Consider the following 22,805-nt stretch of genomic DNA (forward strand, 5'->3'; position numbering starts at 1 on the left):
GTCTCCAATGGGGATAGCCACTGTGCCCCCCCTTTTTTTACATTATATTTAAATGGACAGACACGTGCGGCTGGAGGTGCGACTCTTCGGGTTTTAGTGGCTGTTTTGTGTTTTGGGGGTTCTCTTGTGTCTGTCCATTCGTCGTTAGGTAAAATGTCGGTGGTCTGCTCCTTCGTTACCATGCCAAATGTTTGACAGTTCACCAGCCCGAGACTCTCGTGTGTGCCCATGAGAGGTACATGCCTACCCATCATTCCAAAATGGTGGCTGGAGCAAAGTTGGGCCTGGACCTTCTGCTCCCCTGAGAGCCCTTGACCCTTGGGCACTGACTCCAAAGCAGCCATTGCGAAGATACGAAGCTGCGAAGGTGTGCGAAAGTGTGGTTGAATAAATGAGCACACCTCTCCATGCCTCTGTAACTGCACAGCAGCAAAGGAACGGGGAGGAGTGAAGGGCCTCACAGAGTGACACAAGCACTAGGCATGCTTACCACACACCCACCACAAAATGTGAAGTCAGCTTGGGGAAGGGACAGACAGCTTGCAAGAGCGGGAAACTTGCAGCAAACCAAAAACATCGCAGCAAAACGCCTCTTTGGAAATCCACATTTTCCAGGTGAAACCACGGTTGGATGTGAAGTGGCAACTACATCATATGTCCCATAGGACCTTGAATCACAGCTGCCCCAGAGTAATTGGCTTCTGTAGATGGGGCCTTAGACTCAGTCAGTGAATGCTTGGGTGAAGATAAAAGAGTAACCCCTGGAAAAATATTCCTAAAGTTCAGCAAAATTCAGTTTACCTCCACATTTATTTCTTTACTTAAAACCTTTATACCCTGCCATTTCTGCCATTTGAGCTGGCTTACAACAGCAAAAGCATCATCAGACACAATTCAAATACAGCCAACATGCACAAGCAAAATGCTCAGCTAAGTGGAAAGCATGCCTTCCCAAGGCAAAGGCTTATATGCATTGATATGTGGGAGGGGATTTTAGGCTTGATTTTCTATGTGTAAAATGGCTTGCAGAAGAAAAGGACAGGCATGCAAGAGAAGAGAAGATCTTTGGATACAGGCTAATAATACTACTAGAAAGCCAGGGGTTGAAAGAAAGCACAACCACATAGAGAGCTGAGTGTAAAACAGACCACACCTAAAATGAATGATTCAGTGTAAAGGGAGAATGGAAAAGATAGTTGCTGTATGGTTATGCCAAAGCAAGAGTCCCCTTTTCATGAAATAGTTTGTCCTTTGTTTGTTAAAAAAACACCCAGCCCCCATTTTAGTGATCTCTCAGGAACAGACAGGAACAAGGACAAAAATCATCTGCATGTTTGTTTGCTTGTTTGTTTACAACTTTTATATACCGCTCCAGGGCCGCGGTGGCTTAAGGGCCGTGGTGGCTTAGGGGCCGCGGTGGCTTAGAGGCCGCGGTGGCTTAGTGGTTAAGACGCTGAACTGCAGACTGGAAGAGCGGCAGGTCAGCAGTTCGAGACCCGAGTGCCGCGTGATGGAGTGAGCTCCCATCTTCAGTCCCAGCTTCTGCCAACCTAGCAGTTCGAAAGCAAGAAATTGCAAGTAGATAAATAGGTACCGCCTCGGCGGGAAAGGTAACAGCGTTCCGTGCACCTCGGTGTTCAGTCATGCCGGCCACATGACCACGGAAGCGTCTTCGGACAGCGCTGGCTCTTCGGCTTAGAAACGGGGATGAGCACCGCACCCTAGAGTCGGACACGACTGGATAGGGACACCTTTACCAGATCTAAACAGATTCCGGAGCAGTGATGTTGGTGCTGATGGCCTCTTTTGAAGTGGGTAATGAATGCACAGTGTGACACTCCAAATCATCCTTCTCCAACGTGGTGCCCTCCAGATGTGTTGGGCTACAACTCTGGCTGGTATGGCTGGTGCTCCTGTTGAAGCCCGTGTCAATCTGCGGAGGGCAGAGATGACCTGGGCACTTGACACAGTTACTCCTGAGCAACCTTTCCTGCTTAGCAGAGACCGTGCTATACACCTGAGCTGAAGGCAATGAAGCAGGTTGAGAGACATCTAGAAGGCAAGTACATTAGAAGAGCCCTGCTGGATCAGACCAAGGTTCATCTAGTCCAGCACTCTGTTCCCAAAGTGGCCAATCAGCTGCCCAAAAGTAGGACATGAGTGCACTAGCATCCTCACAGTCATATTCACGAGCAACTGGTGTATATAGGCATACTGCCTCTGACAGTGGAGGTAGCACATAGCCACCAGGACTAGTAGCCATAGATAGCCTTCTCCTCCAGGAATTTGTCTAACCCCTCTTTAAAGCCATCCAAAGTGGTGGCCACCACTGCATCCTGTGGTAATGAATTCCATAGTTCAACTATGCACTGTGTGAAGAAGCCCTTTTATCTGTCCTGAATCTTCCACCACTCAGCTTCGTGGGATGACCCCATTGGTTTCTAGTTTGATGAGAGAGGGAGAAAAATGTCACCCTATCAAGCATAATTTTATACACTAGGCTGGGATTGGCTGATGTACCTAATGTTATAAGCACCCGATGTGACAAGCTAGGGAGTTAAAGAGGGATTGCTTTTGAGTAGGTAGGTTTAATGCTGGGGCCCAGGGTAATCACGCTCCTTCGCATATCTTTAAGAAGGGCACATAGTGAATGGCTGATGGCATAGGTAAGTTAAAATTGCACTGTGAGGGGACAGGGGAGCAATCAATAATAAAATTCCCTCTATAATTGCTGCATTTAGCTGAAGTGGGATAGCAACTTGAATTATCCTATTCATAAAACACAGTGTATGAATAATGGTAGATTTTCCTGTATATTTTATTAACCATGTGCTGCAAATTTCATTAGCGCTCCAAAAGCCTGCAGCTACACATCCGTTTGATCAAGACAGGCATAAGTAACTCACATGTCATCATAATATAAAGTAGTTGATGCCATTTCCTAGATAGCCATTATGAACGCTAAATGGCTTTTGAATACAAAATGAACCCTCTATCCACATCTGTTGCAAGGTTCTTCCTTCTCCCAATGCATCTTTGAAGAGTTAAATTATATTTACAGTGCGGTCTCTTTGCTTACACTCTTGGTGTCTCACAAATGGTGAGTCTCACAAATCACAGAGGAGGATGTAGCATTGCTTCGCCAGGAGGTGTGCATAATTTGCACCAGGGCTGCTTGCTGGCTTTATTCATTTATTTATAGATAAATTTATAGATAAATATATAGCTAAGCGGATGTCTTTAATTGAAAATGACAAAGCAGTTCTAACACTTGGCTGCTTTCCCCTGTTTTTCCCAGAACAGGAGGGAAAGCAAATCTTGAGTGGGAAGGACCCAGATGGTTGACTCTGCCACATGGCTCTGGTTGGGTTTTCGGGTGGCCACTTATGAAACTTCAAAAATGCCCTGTTTATGAAACATCCTGTGTCTGACCTCGGAGCCCACAAACCAAACAATCCTATGTTCCCCCAAATGCTGTGTAGGGGACATAGGATTTCTCCCTTATGCTGCTTTTAGTCTTTTTTTTTTTACTCTGGTTCTGTTGGTAGTATTGTAATTTTTGTTATGATGATGTATTGTTCTTATTGTAAGCTGCCTTGGCTATTTTATAAAAAAGATGGAATATACATTTTGATAATAAAACAAAAATTTGGAGGCCTAGGAAAATGTTAGATGTCATAGTGAATGGGTTTTGTTACATGCTCAGAGTCAAACCTATCCTCGTAATTAAGATTATTACTTCTGGGATAGAAAGCCATTTTTAACTACCCCTTTCCCAGTTCTGAAGGTGGATCTAACTAGGGAAATGTGGATTTTGTTAAATCCATTCTGTCTGTGTTTCGCAGATTGTTGGGCATTTTTCGTTCCATTGTCTGCCCATTGATGGAATCAAATTTTTTTAACAGAATTTTGTTCTATTTGTGCTAATTCACATTAGTGCAAGTGCATATTAGTGCTAATACACATTAACTAATGCAGATTACCATGAATCCTCCCCCAAAATGAAAAACCAGTCTGCAAGCCTGCGGAATCCATGCAACTCGGAAGAAGTAGGTTGGATTCATAGTGATTCGAACTCATTTGAATCCACTGTGGATTTCTCTGACTTCCCTAGGTATAGCATGGCGTTACATGCTACATGGGAAATGCGGGATTAGATTTCCTGACATCTATTTTAAAGCTTAAAAGCCATTTTGTGGGAGGGTGTTGGCTTATAACTGTGGTGTTGGTGTGAGGCAGTGTTTAATTCTTTCCTCCTATGCCATTTTCCCACTAGAATCCCTCCACCACCACTTCCCCGAGCTGGGAATAGACTCAGTGCTTGGGGCAAACGGCATCTTTGGGGGGAGCTTTCAATTTGAAAAATGGCAAGAGGGGAAGAGTTAAAAGTCCCTCCCCCAGTGCCACATGTTTCTGGGACCTAATAGAGAGAATGAAGAGCAAGGAAGTCCTCAGTTCAAATCTTATCTCACCCATTAATTGAACCAGATTTACAAGTTATCCTCTCTTCCAAGGTAATCTTTGAAATGTGTGTGTGTGTGGGGGGGGGGAGATGAGACTAACAAGGAACTCTCAGTACCTCCCCAAACTACAAACTTCAGGATTCATTGAAGGAATCAATTAGTGCTATAATATCAACATACTTTTGTGGTGCAGACATGTCCTATGTCAGAGCTGTGGAACTTCAGCCCCATGGGCAAATCTGGCCATCTTGGGGGGCAAATCCAACCCTCTGCCATTCTTCAAATAGTCACTCCCCCTTCCCCTGGCCCCACCCTCTTCCCCCAACCACCAATCATGTGGTGGTTTCCCAGCTTTTGCACAGTTTTCCCCATTCTAAAAGGTCAAAAATGCCTCCCTTAAGGCCTAGAGAACTTTAAGCAATAGAGCTTTAAGCTAAAATATGCTGGTATTGTCGAAACTTGTCCCAGTTTGGGGTGAGCTATAGCTGTGACCCTGATTCTGAGTCAGAGGGGGATGGAGCTGGTTCCAGATGCCTGAGAATTCAGTTCTACCAGGCCTCCCACTGGCTTATGAGCCAGGAGGGGATGAGACTCAGGACACTGATATGGCCTACCTGCCACAGCTGGGAGACCTGACCTTGACAGAGGTCCCTGCTTCTCGACCAAGGTCATCTTCCATGGGGACGGGGCAAAAGGGGGAAAGCTATGCAGGAAAGGGGGCTTCTGGGGTGTCTACTAAGTTGCGACGTCAACCAAAGAGGGCGGAAGAGAGGTGTTTGGTGAGGCACAGCTCACATCTGTGAGCTAGGTTTCCCTGCCAGGATTGAATGTCCAATAGTGATCTTTAGCGGCTACTCCCCTGTATTTAAATGAGAACAACAGGCAGTAGAGTTTGCTGGAAGCAACGTCTTTCTAGCCTAGAAGGCCTCCTGGTCTTGTTGTTTGGATGGAACTATATACTCGTTTGGATTTATTCTGTCTGCTGAACCCAAAGCTGCTTGGGTTTTTTGTTAAGAAACTCAAACACAGATCCTGGTCGAAGAACTACATTATAATCTGTTATCTGTGGATCTTTATTGAGACTGTAAAGGCTTATAGCTAATTACTAAAATTACCGCAATAAAGGTTTTGCTAGGACATGAGCCTCTGTATCAGGAAGTCAGGTTCTGACAGGTCTTTTGGCCACACCCTATTTTGCCTTCATACTCACTCACTAATGCGGCCCCAAGAGTTCCTCTGAAATCGACTACAGCCCTTGAGGTTGAAAGAGATTCAACGCCCCGGTCCTATGTATTTACTTAGGGGTAAAGTAACTAGGGCAGGAGACTTTAAGATTGGGGTGGGGACAGCTGTCTATTGGGGAGTTTCCAAAGTTAGCAAACGAGTATGAAGAGCTCTACCATAATCAGTGGTGGGGTGAAAACCTTCACAGGTCTTCTGAGACTTTATTTCTGCAACTGAGACAGCATGGGTGACTTTGGGCACAGGAATGTGTCAAAAAGACTTCCGTCTTTCAAAATCTTAGAAGATGCTGCCACCTAACGGTGTTTGACTTTCATACAGCTGCCAGTTTTTACAATGTATTTTGCAAGAAATGCTCATGAAACACTCCTGTGATGTAGTGAGGAAGACGTAGCCACATCAGCACTCGAGACAGTTGGGAGCTGAGGGGTGTCTGAAGGGCAAGCCATCATGTGTGGTAGAGGCAGTGCTCTGAGAATTGTTGGGATTCAGACATGGAAGAGATATGGGCAGGATGTTCTTGCTGATGGAGGAAGGACTTTGCTCTGTTGCGCTCCCAAAATCAGTGGGGGTGGTCAGTTGGGGACTGTGAAAGTGAGTGGAGGGCATGCTCATGCTCCAAGAAAGAGCCACTCTGTGGGTCCCATGCTCCCTTTCATCCAGGCAGTGGGCTCCCCCACCCCCCAGTGTCAGAACTGGCCAACTCACAGAGTCCCAGTCAGATGGAGTCTCTTCGGGAAATGAAGGGGAGTTCCCCTCAGTATGAGATGGGGCCAGGAGTTGGCTCTTTCTAGAGATGTCTTGAGGACAGCTGCTATGAAGGCCCTCACCAAATCCAGGGCCTTGGATATATCCCTTGTCCTATGCCTGGATTCTCTCCCCATGATCACTTGCTGGACCCAAGAGCAAAGATGACAGAGAACCTGGACCAAAACCATAGTTGAAAAGTGGAATTCTTGTATGGCAGTATAATGTCTCCCTTCACTAGTCTCTGCTTTTAAGGACAAGAGCCTGACTTGTGCTTCTAGGTTCAAGGCCTCTATTGATGCACCAGGAAAGATGGAGATGCAAGGCCTGCTAGAAGAATCTTAAGTTGCCGCCTGGCTAGTGCAACACCTGTCCTGCTCAGCTCCTTGGTCCTTGCCTTATTTACCCCATGGGCAGCTTGTCATAGTAATGGCCACCACTTTGGATGTCTTTAAAAGGAGATTAGACAAATTCCTGGAGGAGAAGGCTTTCAATGGCTACTAGCCCTGATGGCTATATGCTACCTCCACTATTGGAGGCAGTAGGCCTAGGTACACCAGTTGCTGGGGAGCATGGGCAGGAGGGTGCTGTTGCACTCATCTCTTGCCTGTGGGTTTCCAGTGGGCAGTTGGTTGGCCACTGTGTGAAGAGAATGCTGGACTAGATGGACCCTTGGTCTGATCCAGCAGGGCTCCTCTTATGTTCCCCTACTGTTTCAACAATTATGCCTTAGTTGCCAGCACTAGTCTTTTTTCTAGCAGGACAGCTCCCAGCATCTTGCTTGTAAGCCTGTGACTTCAGACCCACCAGCTCTTATGCTGGCCAGAACAGAACATCCAACAAGGACAAGTTCTTCACAGTGAGCATGGGGTTGAAGGTACCACCAGAGGTCTCCACTATGGGATCCAAAAAACCCTGAACCTGTCACCTTGCTATCCACCCCACCAAAAATTATTAGAGAAAGAGGAATTGTACTCTTTAAGTAAGTGCTTTATGATTAGGTACCTGAATAGAAGTTCCCAGCCCCCACAATTTCCACTGAGAACAGAAAACAAATCTGAAAATCCAATTTTATTTTTTATTTAAGTGCTATAGTTTGTGAAATACTGTTCATACAACATGCATAAGGCAGGTACGTTTGTTTGTTTGTTTGCTTATGCAATATGTGTACATATGTATCATGTTGATATAACCCCCCTTCTTATATTAAAACATGGCATGGATTCCTGCAGCCAGGCTCGTATGGGTAGAGATGCAATGGCTGCATTGTTTTACAGGAGCTAGAACACTGATGCCCACACAATGTAACTGTCCTTGTAATGACTAATTCCATGTGTGGACATTTACCAAATCCATGTTACAGACAGGGCAACCCTGATATATTTAATAAAAACTAATTAGAATCCACAGGGAGGCTTTTTCCCCTAATCAGATTGGCCCACAAAGATCTGAAAGACTTGAACACACAGCAGACCTTGAAGTGATGACCTAAGAGATGCCACACAGGGATTCAGCCCATGAATCACCAGTGAGCTCTAGCCAAAGAGGGGAACTGGAGAGAGACCAGCCACAGGCCAGAACAGGTCAGGTGATACTCTGTGACCCCTACAAAAACTTCCAGGTCAGGGGTGCTAGCTTATCTGAGCAATTAGGAAACCAGTTTTTGCTGGCTACAGGTCACCTTTATCTTATCCTCAGCTGCAAAGATCTGACAGTTTCTTCTCCTCAAATTACACCAGTAGTAACCCAGGGCTTGAGGCTAGGCTATTCTAGGCAGCTGGGCTCTCTTTCCAGATCCAGAAGATATTTTTGAATATGTGGGAGGTTACCTAGGTAGCATTCAGAGATAAAGAGACAGGGAAGCAAGTCAATAGGTCATATTTTAGGACAGTTCCCAACAGCCATTCTTAATTGCTCTTTCTGTGCCCTCTCTAGTTTTAATGAATATAGGATGCCTAATGTAGTATGCTAAAACCCATCAGTTCATAAAGTGAAGCCAAAAAAAGGACAAGTCTTTTTTCCATTAACAATTATTGATAGTCCTCTAGTTGCGCTCTTTAGTCCTTTTGTGGAGCATTAAGCGGACACATATGCTGTAAATCACTTGATGTCATCGCTACGGCTATCTGTGACCTTTCCTTGAGGAATGTCATCAGTGGTGCCTACAACATTACTATAAGAAGGAGGAATACAGACAGAAGAGAGGCTCTGGGAACTATGTGACTGACTGTCTTCATTTTCACTCAGCCCGAGTACAGAGGCACTTTCCTCCTCAGATATGCGCTCCAAGGGGCTACTCGGAGTAGTTTCCTGACAGGCTTCTTTCATTGTACGCTGAAAGAGAAACCTCCTGAAAGCCCTCTGGATAACTTTAGCAGATTCATCCTGTTGCCGCTTGAGAGTTGTTACTATGGGTTCATAGGCAATCTTCTCTGGATATCTTTTCTCTATCTCGCTTTCCAGTGAGTCCATTTCGCCAGATTCTCCCAGCACCCTTTTGGTAAAAGCAAACAAAATATCCAAGCAGTGGATCTTATTTCCATTGACCATTGGAAGGTCCATTGCTATCAACTGCTGTTTGTTTGGTTTGGGTATACGTAAGGGTTCTGCCAGAGAATCAGCAAAGTCTGAAAGTGCTGAGTAAGAAATAAACTGAGTTGCTTGGGGATCAAATTTTGCCCAAATCTCGTAAAAAATTTCAAAATCATCATCCCCTAGAGGCTCTGTGCTTTCTTCAGTGGCCACATTCAAGTTCTCTATGATGACAGCAATGTACATGTTAACAACAATGAGGAAGGATATAATGAGGTAGCTCACAAAATAAGCAATTGCCACACCCTGGTTTACACAGGGACCTTTTGGCTGTGACTGTGAGGAGCTTACATTTAAATTGGGAGCACAGGAGGTGTTATAATGGCTCAGCATTGGATCGAGAAGTTTATCCCAGCCCGCAGAGGTTGTAATCTGGAAGAGGCAAAGCATACTGCTGCCAAACGTCTGGAAGTTGAAAATGCTGTCAATCCCGTCCTTCCAACTGGCGCAGGCCAAGTTAGTCATACCAAAAATGGCATAAATAAACATGATGAGAAAAAGGAGGAGCCCAATGTTGGTGAGAGCAGGAAGTGACATCAGCAGTGCAAAAAGAAGGGTACGAAGCCCTCTGGCCCCTCTGATGAGTCGTAGGAGTCGGCTAACCCGGGCCACTCGAATGACTCTTAGGATCGTGGGGGGGAAATCGAAACTTTGTCGAAGCTGTGAAGCTGCAGAACCTGTGAGAAATAAGTTTAGAAATCCATTAACAATGCAATTTAACTTCTAATTTAAGCTAAACTTAATTTAAATATTTAATTATGTCACTGGAATATGCTAACGTAACTCCTATTTGAATAGCTATCTAGAATTCCTGCCAGAAACCTTTATTATTGTTGTTGTTGTTGTTGTTGTTGTTGTTGTTATTGGCTACAATGGAAGTGGTGGGAGAATGAGGAAGGATGGGTCAAATGCAGAAAAGGGCAACCAAAATGATAATTGGGCTGGAGCAACTCCCTATGAGGAAATGTTACATTTGTGGCTCTTTAGCTTAGGAAAAAAGCCAGTAAAGGGGGACATGATAGAGGTGTATAAAATTATACATGAAGTGGACAGTTTCTCCATACCATGCATAATACTAGAACCTGAGGTCATCCCATGAAGCTGATTGGTGGGAGGTTCAGGACAGATTAAAGGAAGTACTTCTTCACACAGTGGATAGTGAAACTATGGAATTCACTACTGCAAGATGTAGTGACGGCCACCAACTTGGACGGCTTTAAAAGGGAATTAGACAAATTCATAGAGGATAAGGCTATCAATGGCTACTAGTCATGACAGCTATATATTGCCTCCAGTATCAGAGACAGTGGCCTATGTACACCAATTACTAGAGTACATAAGCAGAAGGGGGCTATCACTCTCATGTCCTGCTTGTGGACTTCCTGTAGGCAAGGGAGGAAATCATCTCTAGATTATAAATACCCAAAAAATGAATGAATAAATAAAAAAATAAATCTGACTGGCCACTGAGGGAACAGAATGCAAGACCAGGTAGAACTTTGGTCTGATCTAGCACAGCTCTCCTTATGTCCTTATTCCTTTCTTGTATTTAATAGAGCAGAGGGATGGAGAGAAAGAACTAGCCTGGTGCTCTAAAAATTAATCCAAGAATGGGGCTCCAATGAAGCCATGATGCTTTTGAGTAGATGGGATCTGAACTGGAAGAGGCTACTCTTCCAGTTTTGTGAACCGCCCAGAGAGCTTCGGCTACTGGGCGGTATAGAAATGAAATAAATAAATAAAATAAAATAAGAGGCTCCATCCACTTGAGAAGGCCATAGCCAAAGTCATTTAAATGGGCGCACCTACTGGAGCAACTCGGGGGAGTAACTCACGCAAGGCTTCTTCTGAAGGTGTCTTCTACAGAAGGAGAACGGAGTCTTTGACTTGCAGCATGTTATGAAATTCTCATTCCATTGAAAAATGACTTACGGTGCAATTCTATGCATTTGGACAAAAAAAGTCCTACAATTGCCAGCATTCCCCAGCCAGCCATGTTGGCTGGGGAATGCTGGGAATTGCAGGACGTTTTCCTGTCTAAACATGCAGAGGATTGCACCCTTAGGCTGGTATGTTTAATATTATCATATTAATATTAATATTATTAATATTATAAATCAATATTTTTGCACAGTGTACCCTGGTGATCCATGCTATCAAAGCAGGCTGTTTCAATGCCCTGGGAGATGCTGTGTGGAGCCTGGTACAGCAGAGATAACTGCACCTGTAGCACTGAGCGCACAATCAGTGGAGGCCGGTGGCTCAGATTTTGGTGGGGCTGTGCATCCATTCTGGGTTTCAGTCAGAACCAGCCAGAAGTCTAAAGGAGCTATGCAAGGTGCTGGACCTGTCTTGGGGACAGGGTCCAGCACCTTGGATAGCTCCTTTAGACTTCTGGCTGGTTCTGACTGAAACCCAGAACAGAATCACAGCCACAGCAAAATAGGAGCCACCAGCCCCCACTGTGCTCAGTTTTACTCTTTCACAACTACACAGCGTCCAATTCAGCAAGTGGATCTATGAGAAGAAGCCTGTCTCCATGGCAGATTCCCTTTGCTGGATCAGAGTACCTGTTCCTCAGGCTATATTCTACATTCCATGGCGTTCTTGAAACCACGCAGATGTCTAGATACCCAGAATATAGGAGAGGAGGACGCTTCTTAGCTATGCAGGACCCAACCTCACTTTGCATCTGCTTAGCATTGACAAAAGATTACATGATTACACATGAGCTTTTTTTCCCTTTTACTTACTAAGTATTGAAAGAATCACGACCACAAAATCAAATATGTTCCAGCTGTCTTTTAAGAAATATAGCCTCAAAGCCAACATTTTCATGATGCATTCTCCAGTAAAGATGCCGACAAATACGAAGTTGATTATTTCAAGAAAGTTCTTGGTTCCAAGGTCTTGGTCTTCATGTTCCACTGCCATTATCACCACATTTAAGAGGATGAGACTTATAATGAAAATATCAAATGCTTTCTTGTTTACAGTGTCAAAAAGTAAGCCTTGGTACTTGTTCTGTGAGAAAGAAAGAAAGAAAGAAAGAAAGAAAGAAAGAAAGAAAGAAAGAAAGAAAGAAAGCAAGCAAGCAAGCAAGCATTGGCATTACTGAGGGATTCAAAAGCAATGCTGAAGTGACAGTCAATTCTTTTCACTCACTAATTATTTCCCCCTTTCTCTGAGGCAACTAGGGCAGAATCCAACGTGCGCATATGCCCGCCGATTCCCTTCCACCCCGCCAACTCCCCCCTTCTGCAAGCAGTGTGTCCTGCCGATTCTGTTATGCAAGCAGGCCCTGCTTACACAAGCAAGGTTTAACGCTTCCCAGAGGAAGCCCTGAAATGAGCAGAGATGCTCGTTTCTGGAAGGAGGCAGGTTGGCGGAGCTCCCTCATGTGAGTTCCACCAACCTGCCACCTTCCAGAAACGAGTGTTTCCACTCATTTGGGGTTGCCCCAGAAGCACAAAACGGATGTTGCATAAATGGTGGTGGCCGCTTACACCACAGAATTGGCAGGGCATAAAAGAATCGGCAGGGGCGTGTGTCGGCTGAGGGAGTCTTTTGCTAGGGAACCAGACAGTTTCTCTTTTCAGAAGCACAGGGGACAGGTTTCTGCTTGGTCACAGTACGCAGGGTTGAGGAGTCATTTTCCCATAGGCACATATAGACATGTAGGTACCTGTTTCACATGAAGCCCGTGGCTTGGTCCACTTGCTTGAGATATCTAGTTTGCATTATTAAGGGTGCAATCTTATGCATGTTTAGACAGAAAAAACATGGCTGGCTGGGGAATGCTGGGAGTTGGAGGACTTTTTCTGTCTAAACATGCATAGGATTGCACCTTAATTGTTTCTTGAGTTACACAAGCATGTCTGGCATTACCTACCTTGTTTGCTCCTGCTGTGTCTTCTCATAACCTGGATAACATGGGTTAATGTCATGTGGACATAGGCAGTGAGTGTGTGCTGGCCCCAGCCTAAAAGACCGCTTGGTCCAAGGTTCACCAGGCCTTAGCCCTAGAGATGGGTTGGACAACCTGTGTCCACCCAGATGTTGGTCTCCAGCTTCCATCATCCCTGACCATTGGCCATGCTGTCTTGGCCTGCTGGGAGTTGGGAATCAACTGGAGGGCCCTGGCTTGCCCACCCTTGCCTTAGAGGCATCTTTTGGCTGTGAAACGACAGTGAAGGGTGCATAGAAGCTTGTGAAAAGTTACCACTGAGTAGCTGCAGTTCACACCAATGCAAGTGGGATTAAGGAACAAGCTCTCAGGTCAGATGGTGTGGCTTCCAGGCAGGTATGAATTTGTCAGACCAAGAGCTAGGAGATACCTCAGATGCAGGCAGCCAGATGGCAGGTTGCAGGTTGACAGGCTAGAAGCCAGAAGTCTAGAGGAGCAGAGGGAAGACAACTTGGCTTCCCTCTGTGCCCAGTTACCCAGATCAAAGAAAATCAGCAGGTCACCTATATCTTTCAGTAGCATCACATTACCCCTCTAGCATCCCCTGACTTCTCAGGGCAGGAGAATCATGCAGTGCTGTGACAAACCCCTAGCTGGACTGGACTGTTATTTATTATTTATATAAAACATTTATATTCCACCCTATATCATTAGGATCTCTGGGTGGCCTACAGGTAAAATCAATTTAGACAGTATAAAACAATAAATAAATTAAACAGCTAAAAATAATATTAAACCATTAAGCAAACTAATAACAATTCATAATCTAAAACAATGAAACAGGTAAAATTGTGTGCTACTTTAGGGGATGCATTTAGCCCTCAAAGGCTTTGGTAGAAAGCCATGTTTTAACTTGGCGCCAAAACGAGACCAATGTCTGTGCCAATCGGGCCTCCAAGGGAAGGGCATTCCACAACCGAGGTGCCACAGCAGAAAAAGCCCTCTCCCACATCCCACCATAGTGTATGTCTCACTCTGGTGGGATGCAGAGGAGGGCTCCTCCAACAGATCTCAATCCTCGGGCAGGCATATATAGGGAGAGGTGCTCCCTCGAGCGTCCAAGCCACTTAGGACTTTAAATGTAATCACTAGCAGCTTGAATTCTGACTGGAAGTGGATCAGCAGCCAGTGCAATTCCTTTAAGACTGGTGCTATGTGATCTTTGCAAGATGTTCTGGTCAACAGTCTAGCTGCTGCATTTTGCACTAGCTGCAACTTCCAAGTCGTCTTCAAGGGTAGCCCCACCTAAAGTGCATTGCAGTAGTCTAATTGGGAAGTTACCAGCACGTGCACTACTGTGGCTAGGTTATCCCTGTCCAGGAAAGGCTGTAGCTGGTGGATCAGGTGAAGCTGGCCCCAAGCACTCCAGGACACGGAGTCCTCCTGGGACTCCAGTGACAGAAATGGATCTAGGAGTACTCCCAAGCTACGCACCTGCTCCTTCAGGGGGAATGCAACCCATCCAGGACAGGATGCTTACCCATTTCCTGGACTCGTGCACCACCAATCTACAGAACTTCCATCTTGTCAGGATTCAGTTTCACTCTATTGGCCCTCATCCAGCCCATTACAGCCTCCAGGCACTGGTCTAGCACCTTCACCACCCCAGCTGACTCCAACGACAAGGAGAAGTAGAGCTGAGCATCATCAGCATACTGGTGACAGCCCACCCCCAAATTCCTAATGACCTCACCCAATGGCTTAATATAGATGTTTAACAGCATGGGGGATGGAATAGAACCTTGTGGCACCCCACAGCTTAATAGCCATGGGGTAGAACACAAATCCCTCAATACCACTCTCTGGAATCGGCCGTGCAGGTAGGAGCAGAACCACTGTAACACAGTGCGCCCAACCCCCATCTCGCAGCGCTGATCCAGTAAGATACCATGATCAATGGTATCAAAAGCCGCTGAGAGATCCAGGAGGATCAATAGGGTAGCACTCCCCCTGTCTTTCACCCAGAGTAGGTCATCAGTCAGAGCAACCAAGGCCATTTCAGTGCCATACCCTGGCCTGAAAGCTGACTGAAATGGGTCCAGATAATCAGTTTCCTCCAAGAACATCTGAATCTGCCCAGCCACCACACACTCATGCACCTGCTAGTGCAAGAAGCCAGTGCCTGATCCAGAGTGTTCCCAGTCTTGAGTCCCTCGGTGCCTAATAGGGATGGGCAGGTCACTTACCCCGTTCCGGGTGGGGGGGTCCGCAGGGGGGAAAAGCAATCCATCCCTCCCCCGGAATCCATCCAGGCTGGCTCTGCTCTGTGGTGATGCTGCGGAGCGGGCGGCCAGCTCCGCAGCACTGGCAATACGGCCGGCCGCCATTGCTGTGCCATATTGCTGTGCTAAGTCCGGATGCAAATGGCATCCACTACGCCATTTGCATCCCTGTTTTCACGCGATAGGCTACGCAAATTATATTTTTACATAGATATTTGCATAGCCTATCGCGTGAAAAAACAAGGACACAAATGGCGTCTCGCCTTAGCACAGCGATACGGCACAGCAATGGCGGCTGGCTGTATCGCCAGCACTGCGGAGCTGGTGGCCGGCTCTGCAGCATCACCACGTGGAGCTGGCCTGGATGGATTCCAGTGGGGCACGGAGGTGAGTGCTCCATTCCACCACGGACCCCAATGGGGCCGAATTCTTGGAATCCGGCCTCATTGGGGTCTGTGGCAGAATTCTCTGACATCCCTAGTGCCTAACAGTCCTTGGATCTCTGGTTTTTGAGCACTGAACCCCTTCTAGCAAAATGTACTTTCAAACCCTATGGAAAGGGATTCATGACTGAAGAGGGACTATAATATACCTAATGAAGGTGTTAAGGACATTACATGTCCAAGCTCTAAATTGATCTGTACTCCTAATTATCACCAATCTGTAATGTAACAGGGAGCTCTCAGAACTATTTTTTCTGAAATCCTTTATTAAGAAATTCTACAGATCAGTTCGGTGGCTGCTTGCTTTAATGTAGTCTCATTAAACACTATCAATTAACATTTATGGGTCTCAGTGACTGTAAGTAGTCATTGATTTTCAATGTTTCCTACAAGGACGTCAAATGAAATGAGCCTCAGACTCCTTTTCTTCACTACTAACAGTAAACCCAACATTTGTACAATTTGTAGAATGCTGCTTCCACTTATTCAAATTTACGCAGAGTAAGCCTGTTGGAATAAGCAATCAATTCTGACTATGCAAGGAAAATGCAAAACTGTTTTACATTAAATAATTTGTTTTACTATTGTTTTTCAAAGGTCCTTCAAAGTCAGTTGTCAACTCACATTAATAATCAAGGAAACGCAGTTCTCTTTGCAACTGTCTTACCACTTACCAGTGGCCGTGGAATGGTCTTCTGTGGTTTCTTGGAACCAAGTTTCTTCAGCGCATTGTAGTATTTCTTCTGTTCCTCAGACAAAAAAATGAGTTCTCCACCTAGGTATAAGGAAATAAGACTTCTATTAAATTTAAAATGTATATTCCTGCCTGAAGATGTTGGCTTGTATCCAGTAGTGTTGTTCCACCAGTGGGAGGAAACCACTGGCAGGACAGTTTCCCCACTCCCTTGCGTAGCCCCCTGCGTATGCCCCAGATTTGCTCTGGAGGGTTGGGGGGGCCTGTTGTGTGAGCAGACCTCTGCTCATGCATGGGTTGGATACAACTCATTGGCCACCTGTTCAAGACACAAGCACTGACTGGTACAAAACCAATTAAGTACTTTCCAGCAGGTAACAGAAGTTAACAGGTAAAAATCTTGACAACATTAGCTTCTGCAACCACAATGATGGAGTCAGCATGTTGAGGGCTGTGGGCGGATAGCCTTCTAAAATATAAGCTTTAGTTCAAATGAAAACCATCCCACAATATTTGTGTGACAGAATGGATTATTACAGAGGACCAAAACTATAGGGTACCATAATTGTGGCAGGACAAGGAACGAACCAGAGCTTTCCAGGTTCCAAGATGGATACTCTTATTCCCTTTCTCAGGACCTGTGTATGTAGTCCCTAGAGCCATTTTTGTTGAGTTTTGCTCATATATACACTGGTCCTGACAAGCTGCAAGGAACTCCAGCAGCTTTCCACCCACTGAGCTTTCCGCTGGCAGAACAGGGCCGCTGGGGTGGATGGAGCCCCCTATCGGAAGAGTTCCTCTCCCCTGGTGGAGGGACACCTCCACCCAATCCGAGCCCCCTCCAGCAAGCTAGCCCTGTGGTTTAGGCTAAGGAAATAAAATCAGGGCAGAATCAGTGAAGTGCCGATTATCACTTTCTCTCTCCCTTAATCTTCCCTGGGGATGTTGCCAGCTGCAATTTATTACAGTACTGTAATGACCCCAGAGTTTGCACAATTCCAATCCAGAAAGCAGATTCCCTTTGTGAAAGTGACGGTGTAACTCGTGTGCTTATGTCTATCCATGCTGAGTACATATCTTTTTCCTTTGTTGGTTGAAATTGTCGATAACAACTCCAATGAAGAGGTTCAGCATGAAGAATGATCCAAATATGATGAAGGCCACAAAATAAAGGTATGCATATACGTTGTTTTCAAAACATGTCTGTGAACCGCTCTGAAATAAGATAGAAAAGGAAGACGCATAGTTAAAAAGGCCATCACAAGATTCTGCTGCTACCATTGAACAAAATATATTGGCATCAGTGGTAGATATATTTCTAAGACAGCGATCCAGAATCTATCCTAGGAGGGAATATAGTTGACTCCAGAAAGTACCTCAGGCATCTCTTCACAGGAGGCTCGGCAACTGACCCAGATGGAAAGTGAGAATCCTAACTGTGGCTGGGGTAACCCAGGAAGCAAAGCTGTGATGTCAGAGGAGGATTACCTGGTCTAATTTAAAAGGCATTTGATAGCACTGTATGCAGTGGAGGCTGGTGGCTCAGATTTTGGTGGGGCTTTAAATCAATTTGGGCTTTCAGTCAGAACCAGCCAGAACTCTACAGAAGCTATCCAAGGTGCTGAACCCTAATCCCAAAGAAGGTCAAATAGGAACAAAAGACCTGCCAATTCTTAATTTCAGATCAATTATCATTGTCATGGCCCAGTTTTTGACTCCCCATCTTTGGGGGACGAGGCTGTGGATTCAGAAGGCAAGAAGGAATCTCCCTCAGAACTGGGCCTGGTCATCCGCACTGCCCTGGAAGGTCCAGTACAAAAAGAGTTGATTTGGCCCACACTTCTCCAGCCCCAGGAGACTGAGTTGCCATCCTTTGTGTCTGAGGACTCCAACCAGTGGAGGCTGGTGGCTCTGATGTCAGTGAGTTGCTGAATCCACTCCGGGTTTCAGTCAGAGCCGGTCAGAACTCTAAAGGGGCTATCTAAGGTGCTGAACCCTGTCCCCCAAATAGGTCCAGCACCTTGGAGAGTTCCTTTAGAGTTCTGACCGGCTCTGACTGCAACCTGGAGCGGATTCAGCGCCCCATTGACATCAGAGCCACCAGCCTCCACGGACTCCAGTCCAGCTCCACCCTCACCCCTGTGCTATCAGAGTCAACAGTGCAAAAGCAGACCAAGCCCTTCATCTGAAGAGCAGAGCCAACCACCCCAATGGAACTGCCGCTTGATTTAAGGCTCCATCTGGGTTTGCTTGCTGCTGATTCTACGGTTCTTCAGCCTGAGCTCCACATGGAGGGAGCCAGGGTGCTACCTGTTTTGCTTGGAACTGACCTTCATGGAACCTGGCTGCTCGTTTGCCTGCCTTGTTTTAGCAGAAACTGACCTTTGCTTTGCTCGACCTCACCTCATTGAAACCTGAACCTCGCGTGACATTGCCTCACTGGATCCCAAACGTAACCTAAGAGCTTCAGAAGAGTAACGGTTGATCAGACAAAGGGTCCATCTAGCCCAACATTCTATTCAGACAGTGGCCAACCAGATGCCTGTGGGAAGCCCACATGGGCGCAACAGCACATGCCTGTTCATGTTCCCGGCAAGTGCCATGTAGAGGCATACTGGCCTTAATACAGGACATAATATTTAGCCATCACGACTAGTAGGCGTTGATAGCCTACTCCTCCATGCATTTGCCAAATCGCCTTTTAAAGTTGTCCAAGTTGGTGGCCATCTCTACATCTTGTGGTAACGAACACACTTCTGCCCAGCAGACACCCCGCCCTACCACCTCAGCTACACTCCTGTCCAGCTGAGACCCTCACCTGGGACAGAACAATTATTTTATTGCCATAATGTCCCATTTGTACAAATGGAAGCCACACAGATGGATACTGATTTTAGAGTCGCAGGCAGGGAATGTATAAAAAGTCATCTGCTGGACTCAGTGTTCCGCACCTAAGCTGGTGATCTGGTAATTGGGTGTATTGAAATAAAGCCACTGGCATGGCCAAAACACTACCTCATCAAGGCACACGTGGATGCGGCTGACCCACTCCAAAAGTGCAGAAGAGCATTTAAAAGGAGCCACCACCAGATCCCGATGGAGCCTGTTGGATTCCTACATGCGCTGGGGCTGTACGAGGTGATAGGAAGGATGGATCTATTGGCCTCCTGGCTAATTTCAGGAATGGGGAGGCTGCCTAGGGCTATTGGCAGTGTTGCTCACCTGTATTGTAGGACTTAGTTGGGAGGCTGGAGAAATGAGACAGCTTGAGGCAAAAATCTGAAAAACTCACAGTAAATCTGACCCAGCACACCATAGAGCTCATTCGTAGGCCTCTGCAGCAGTGGTGGCAGTGGCAAAGGTATATTTTCTCTCTCTGCCACCACTGCATCAGCCAAATTCCAACTCTACTGTTCTAGATGGCACAAGGATACAGTATCCTAAACAGAGAAATTGTTCTGAGGCGATTTGTAGGGAATGTGTTTGCTTGAGTGTTTTATGTATTTCAATCTGCTGAATCCAAATCTGTCTGTGTCCAAGCAGTACATTTTAGCTTTGACCCTAAAAATCAAGGGTGGCAGCCCAGATAACTGACACCAACTCCTTGCCAGTAGAAAAGTGATCTTGCAATCACAGTGCTTAACCATTTTTGATGAAATTTTGAAACCATGCTAATAGGAGACCTAAGACTTCTCCCAAAGCGTTTAAAAAACCTATGTTGAAAAATTACAAAATGGCAGCCCATTGAAATTTATTTTGATGAACAATGCAAAATCAGTACAAAACATAGCACGAAACCAATTGTGTTCGTCGTAGAGCATCAAATGATGCATAGTTAGGTGTAAATGACACACGTTAGTAGTGTAAACCCTCCCCCAAATTTGCAGCAAAACATATAAAAAAGGAGAGACACTGTAAGTTCATTTTCATGGCTTACTTTACGAGGTGAGTCTACTGCAGCATACATAATGCTCATCCAGCCTTTAAATGTAGCCTGGATAAAAATATATAAAAGCACACCAAGTTATTAAAGTGTTCTGTAAGTGATTTTTCCTAATTTCTCTGACAGAGATAGACACAAAGGGAGGAATAGTTTTACCCCTGTCTTAATGACTCTCTTGCACAATAAACCTCCCTCTGTGCAAGAAACTCTTCTGCACCTCAGAGAATTTGGCTTGCTACCTTTTACTCAAGTGTGGGGATTATGAGAAATTTGTTTCAGTTCATTTTTGATCAGAATTTACCCAGTTTGTTCCTTCCAGACCAAACATGGACTCAGACACAATCTGCAGTCAAAGTTCATACATTTCTGAGCTAGCAATGTGATCCACCGACCGCACTCAAAATGCATTTGACAACATGCATACATTTGAAAAAATGCGCATGAAAAATGTGCATAAAAATGGATACTTTTGAAAAAATGCTCACAAAAGCACTTTAATCAATCGGAGAAGGATGCATAATTTCAAAGATGTGTACAATTGATGCGTACATCTGGAAAAATATGCACAGATTTTCATGAGAAAAGAAAAAAAGCTTGCAATACGATACAGACTTGAATCAGAACGAGCTTCGAGATGGAATTTGGAGAACTTTAGCGTGCTCAAGATTTGCTGATACAAACATTCCTACTCAAGTGTATGCTCAGTTACACACTTGACATGATAGGGGCAGGCGGATTTGTGTTTTTTTACATGTTTGCCCCATAGATGTATAAAAATAGGATGGAGGTTTGTTTTTAATACCAAGAGAGGTACATATATAAGGTGGTTTCACTCTCCTACACCTTATCTCCATATCCTCTGCCATTGCAAGCACGTGGTTTCTCAGCCTGACTCACTTCCAGTACTAGAAGTGAGGGCAAGGCTGGGAGCAGCGGGGGCTAGGGGGATATTTGAAGTGAAAGTGCATAGGAAAGTAAGTTGCGGGGGAAGGTTCAGATCTGTCTCCCCTTTTGATGTACAAAATAGAACCTGTACTTTATATGTGAATGGGATAGACACACAAACAATGAATGTGACATCTAGTCTGGCTTATGGTACATCACATGCTTAAGATCCACATTAAAAGAGAGGGGGGGACCCTTTTGCCCTAGTTGTTTCAGTGTTTGCTCAAGGTGGCTAGGCTGTCTTCTAATTCAGGATCTGGGGCTTCCAATATATTTTTTATGGGCAGAAAGGCGGAGGTATGAATTTCGTGCCACCCTTTACACTTTGCAAGTTCACCACAGCAAACACTGGCATATTTGGATGGGGGTATTTTAAATATTTTATTTAGGGCTTTTCTACATGAGGCTTTTCTACAAGCGGCTTGGGACCTCAATATTTGAGGGCGCACCTCTCCCTATATATGCCTGCCTGAGAACTGAGATCTGTTGGAGGGGCCCTCCTCCGTGTCCCACCAGTACGAGACATACACTATGGTGGGATGTGGGAAAGGGCCTTCTTTGCTGTGGCACCCCAGTTGTGGAATGCCCTCCCCTTGGAGGCCTGATTGGCAGAGACATTGGCCTCGTTTTGGCGCCAAGTAAAAGCGTGGGTTTTTACCAAAGCCTTTGAGGGTTAAATGCATTCCCTAGCACACTGTTTTAACTGTTTTAACTGGTTTTAGCTTGTTTGATAGTTTAATCTGTTTTTAGGTGTTTACATTATTTTTTGTTTTATACTGTTTACATTGTTTTTATCTGTATGCTGCCCTGAGATCTTAATGATATAGGGCGGGATAGAAATGTTTTGAATGAATGAATGAATGAATGAATGAGGCTGTTAGTCCACTGCATCTATTTTCCATTTCATCATAGAATTGAGTTCCATGCACCACACAAGGAGTGTTTTCTTTCCTCCTTTCCTGCTACATAACCTCTAGGTGGCATTGTGGTATAGCAGAATAGTGCAAATACACAAGTGGAAAAGGCATTTTCGTTCGCTTTCACAAAAATACTGCATTTTCCCTGCTCTAAAAAAAAACTTGCAGAAAGTGCTGTGTACAAACAGAAACGAAACTGGAGGGCCACATCATCAAATAAAGAACCCATAAACAACCATGAGTAGGGAATGACGAGTGCACAACACATGCCTTGTGTAGAAAAGCTCTTAGGGCGCAATCCTATCAGGTTGGCTGTTATCCTCCAAACATGGAAGCTTACATCCATACAATGCAGAATGGAAGGAGCAGCAGAGGTGATCTTTGTCTTCTTGCTCCTCCCACTCTGTATTTTGTCTAGATGAGTTTTTTCACCCATTTAGCTGGGGCACGTCAGAGCAGAGGAAAGGAGGCTGGGGAGGCCTGGGGATATGGTGTAAGCTGGCCTCTCCAGTCCCCTCCCCTCCCCTCCCCACCCACTGGCACGCCCCCTTTCCCTCCTCTCCGAGGTTGCCTTTGCAACCTCAGAGAGGCAGCCAACACAGTTCTCTCTGCACTGGCTGTGAGGAGGAG

At 45.4% G+C, this 22,805-nt stretch overlaps 1 protein-coding gene across 1 annotated transcript in view; it reads right to left on the reverse strand.

Annotated features, from left to right (window-relative positions):
- Positions 1-8,552: 8,552 nt before the first annotated feature.
- Positions 8,553-22,805, reverse strand: part of LOC146345198 (sodium channel protein type 5 subunit alpha-like) — a 79,520-nt gene continuing 65,267 nt past the window's right edge. Inside the window, exons 21-25 of the mRNA XM_084859833.1 lie at positions 20,308-20,364; positions 17,444-17,585; positions 16,351-16,451; positions 11,798-12,068; positions 8,553-9,721 (exon numbers count right to left, since the gene is read on the reverse strand). Of these exons, the coding sequence (XP_084715959.1) occupies positions 8,553-9,721; positions 11,798-12,068; positions 16,351-16,451; positions 17,444-17,585; positions 20,308-20,364 (1,740 nt within the window). The remainder of the gene's footprint in view (positions 9,722-11,797; positions 12,069-16,350; positions 16,452-17,443; positions 17,586-20,307; positions 20,365-22,805) is intronic.

This window comes from Heloderma suspectum, chromosome 5, assembly GCF_057233095.1.
Source record: "Heloderma suspectum isolate Gila_16-S chromosome 5, 16-S_ref, whole genome shotgun sequence".
Lineage (NCBI taxonomy): Eukaryota > Metazoa > Chordata > Lepidosauria > Squamata > Helodermatidae > Heloderma > Heloderma suspectum.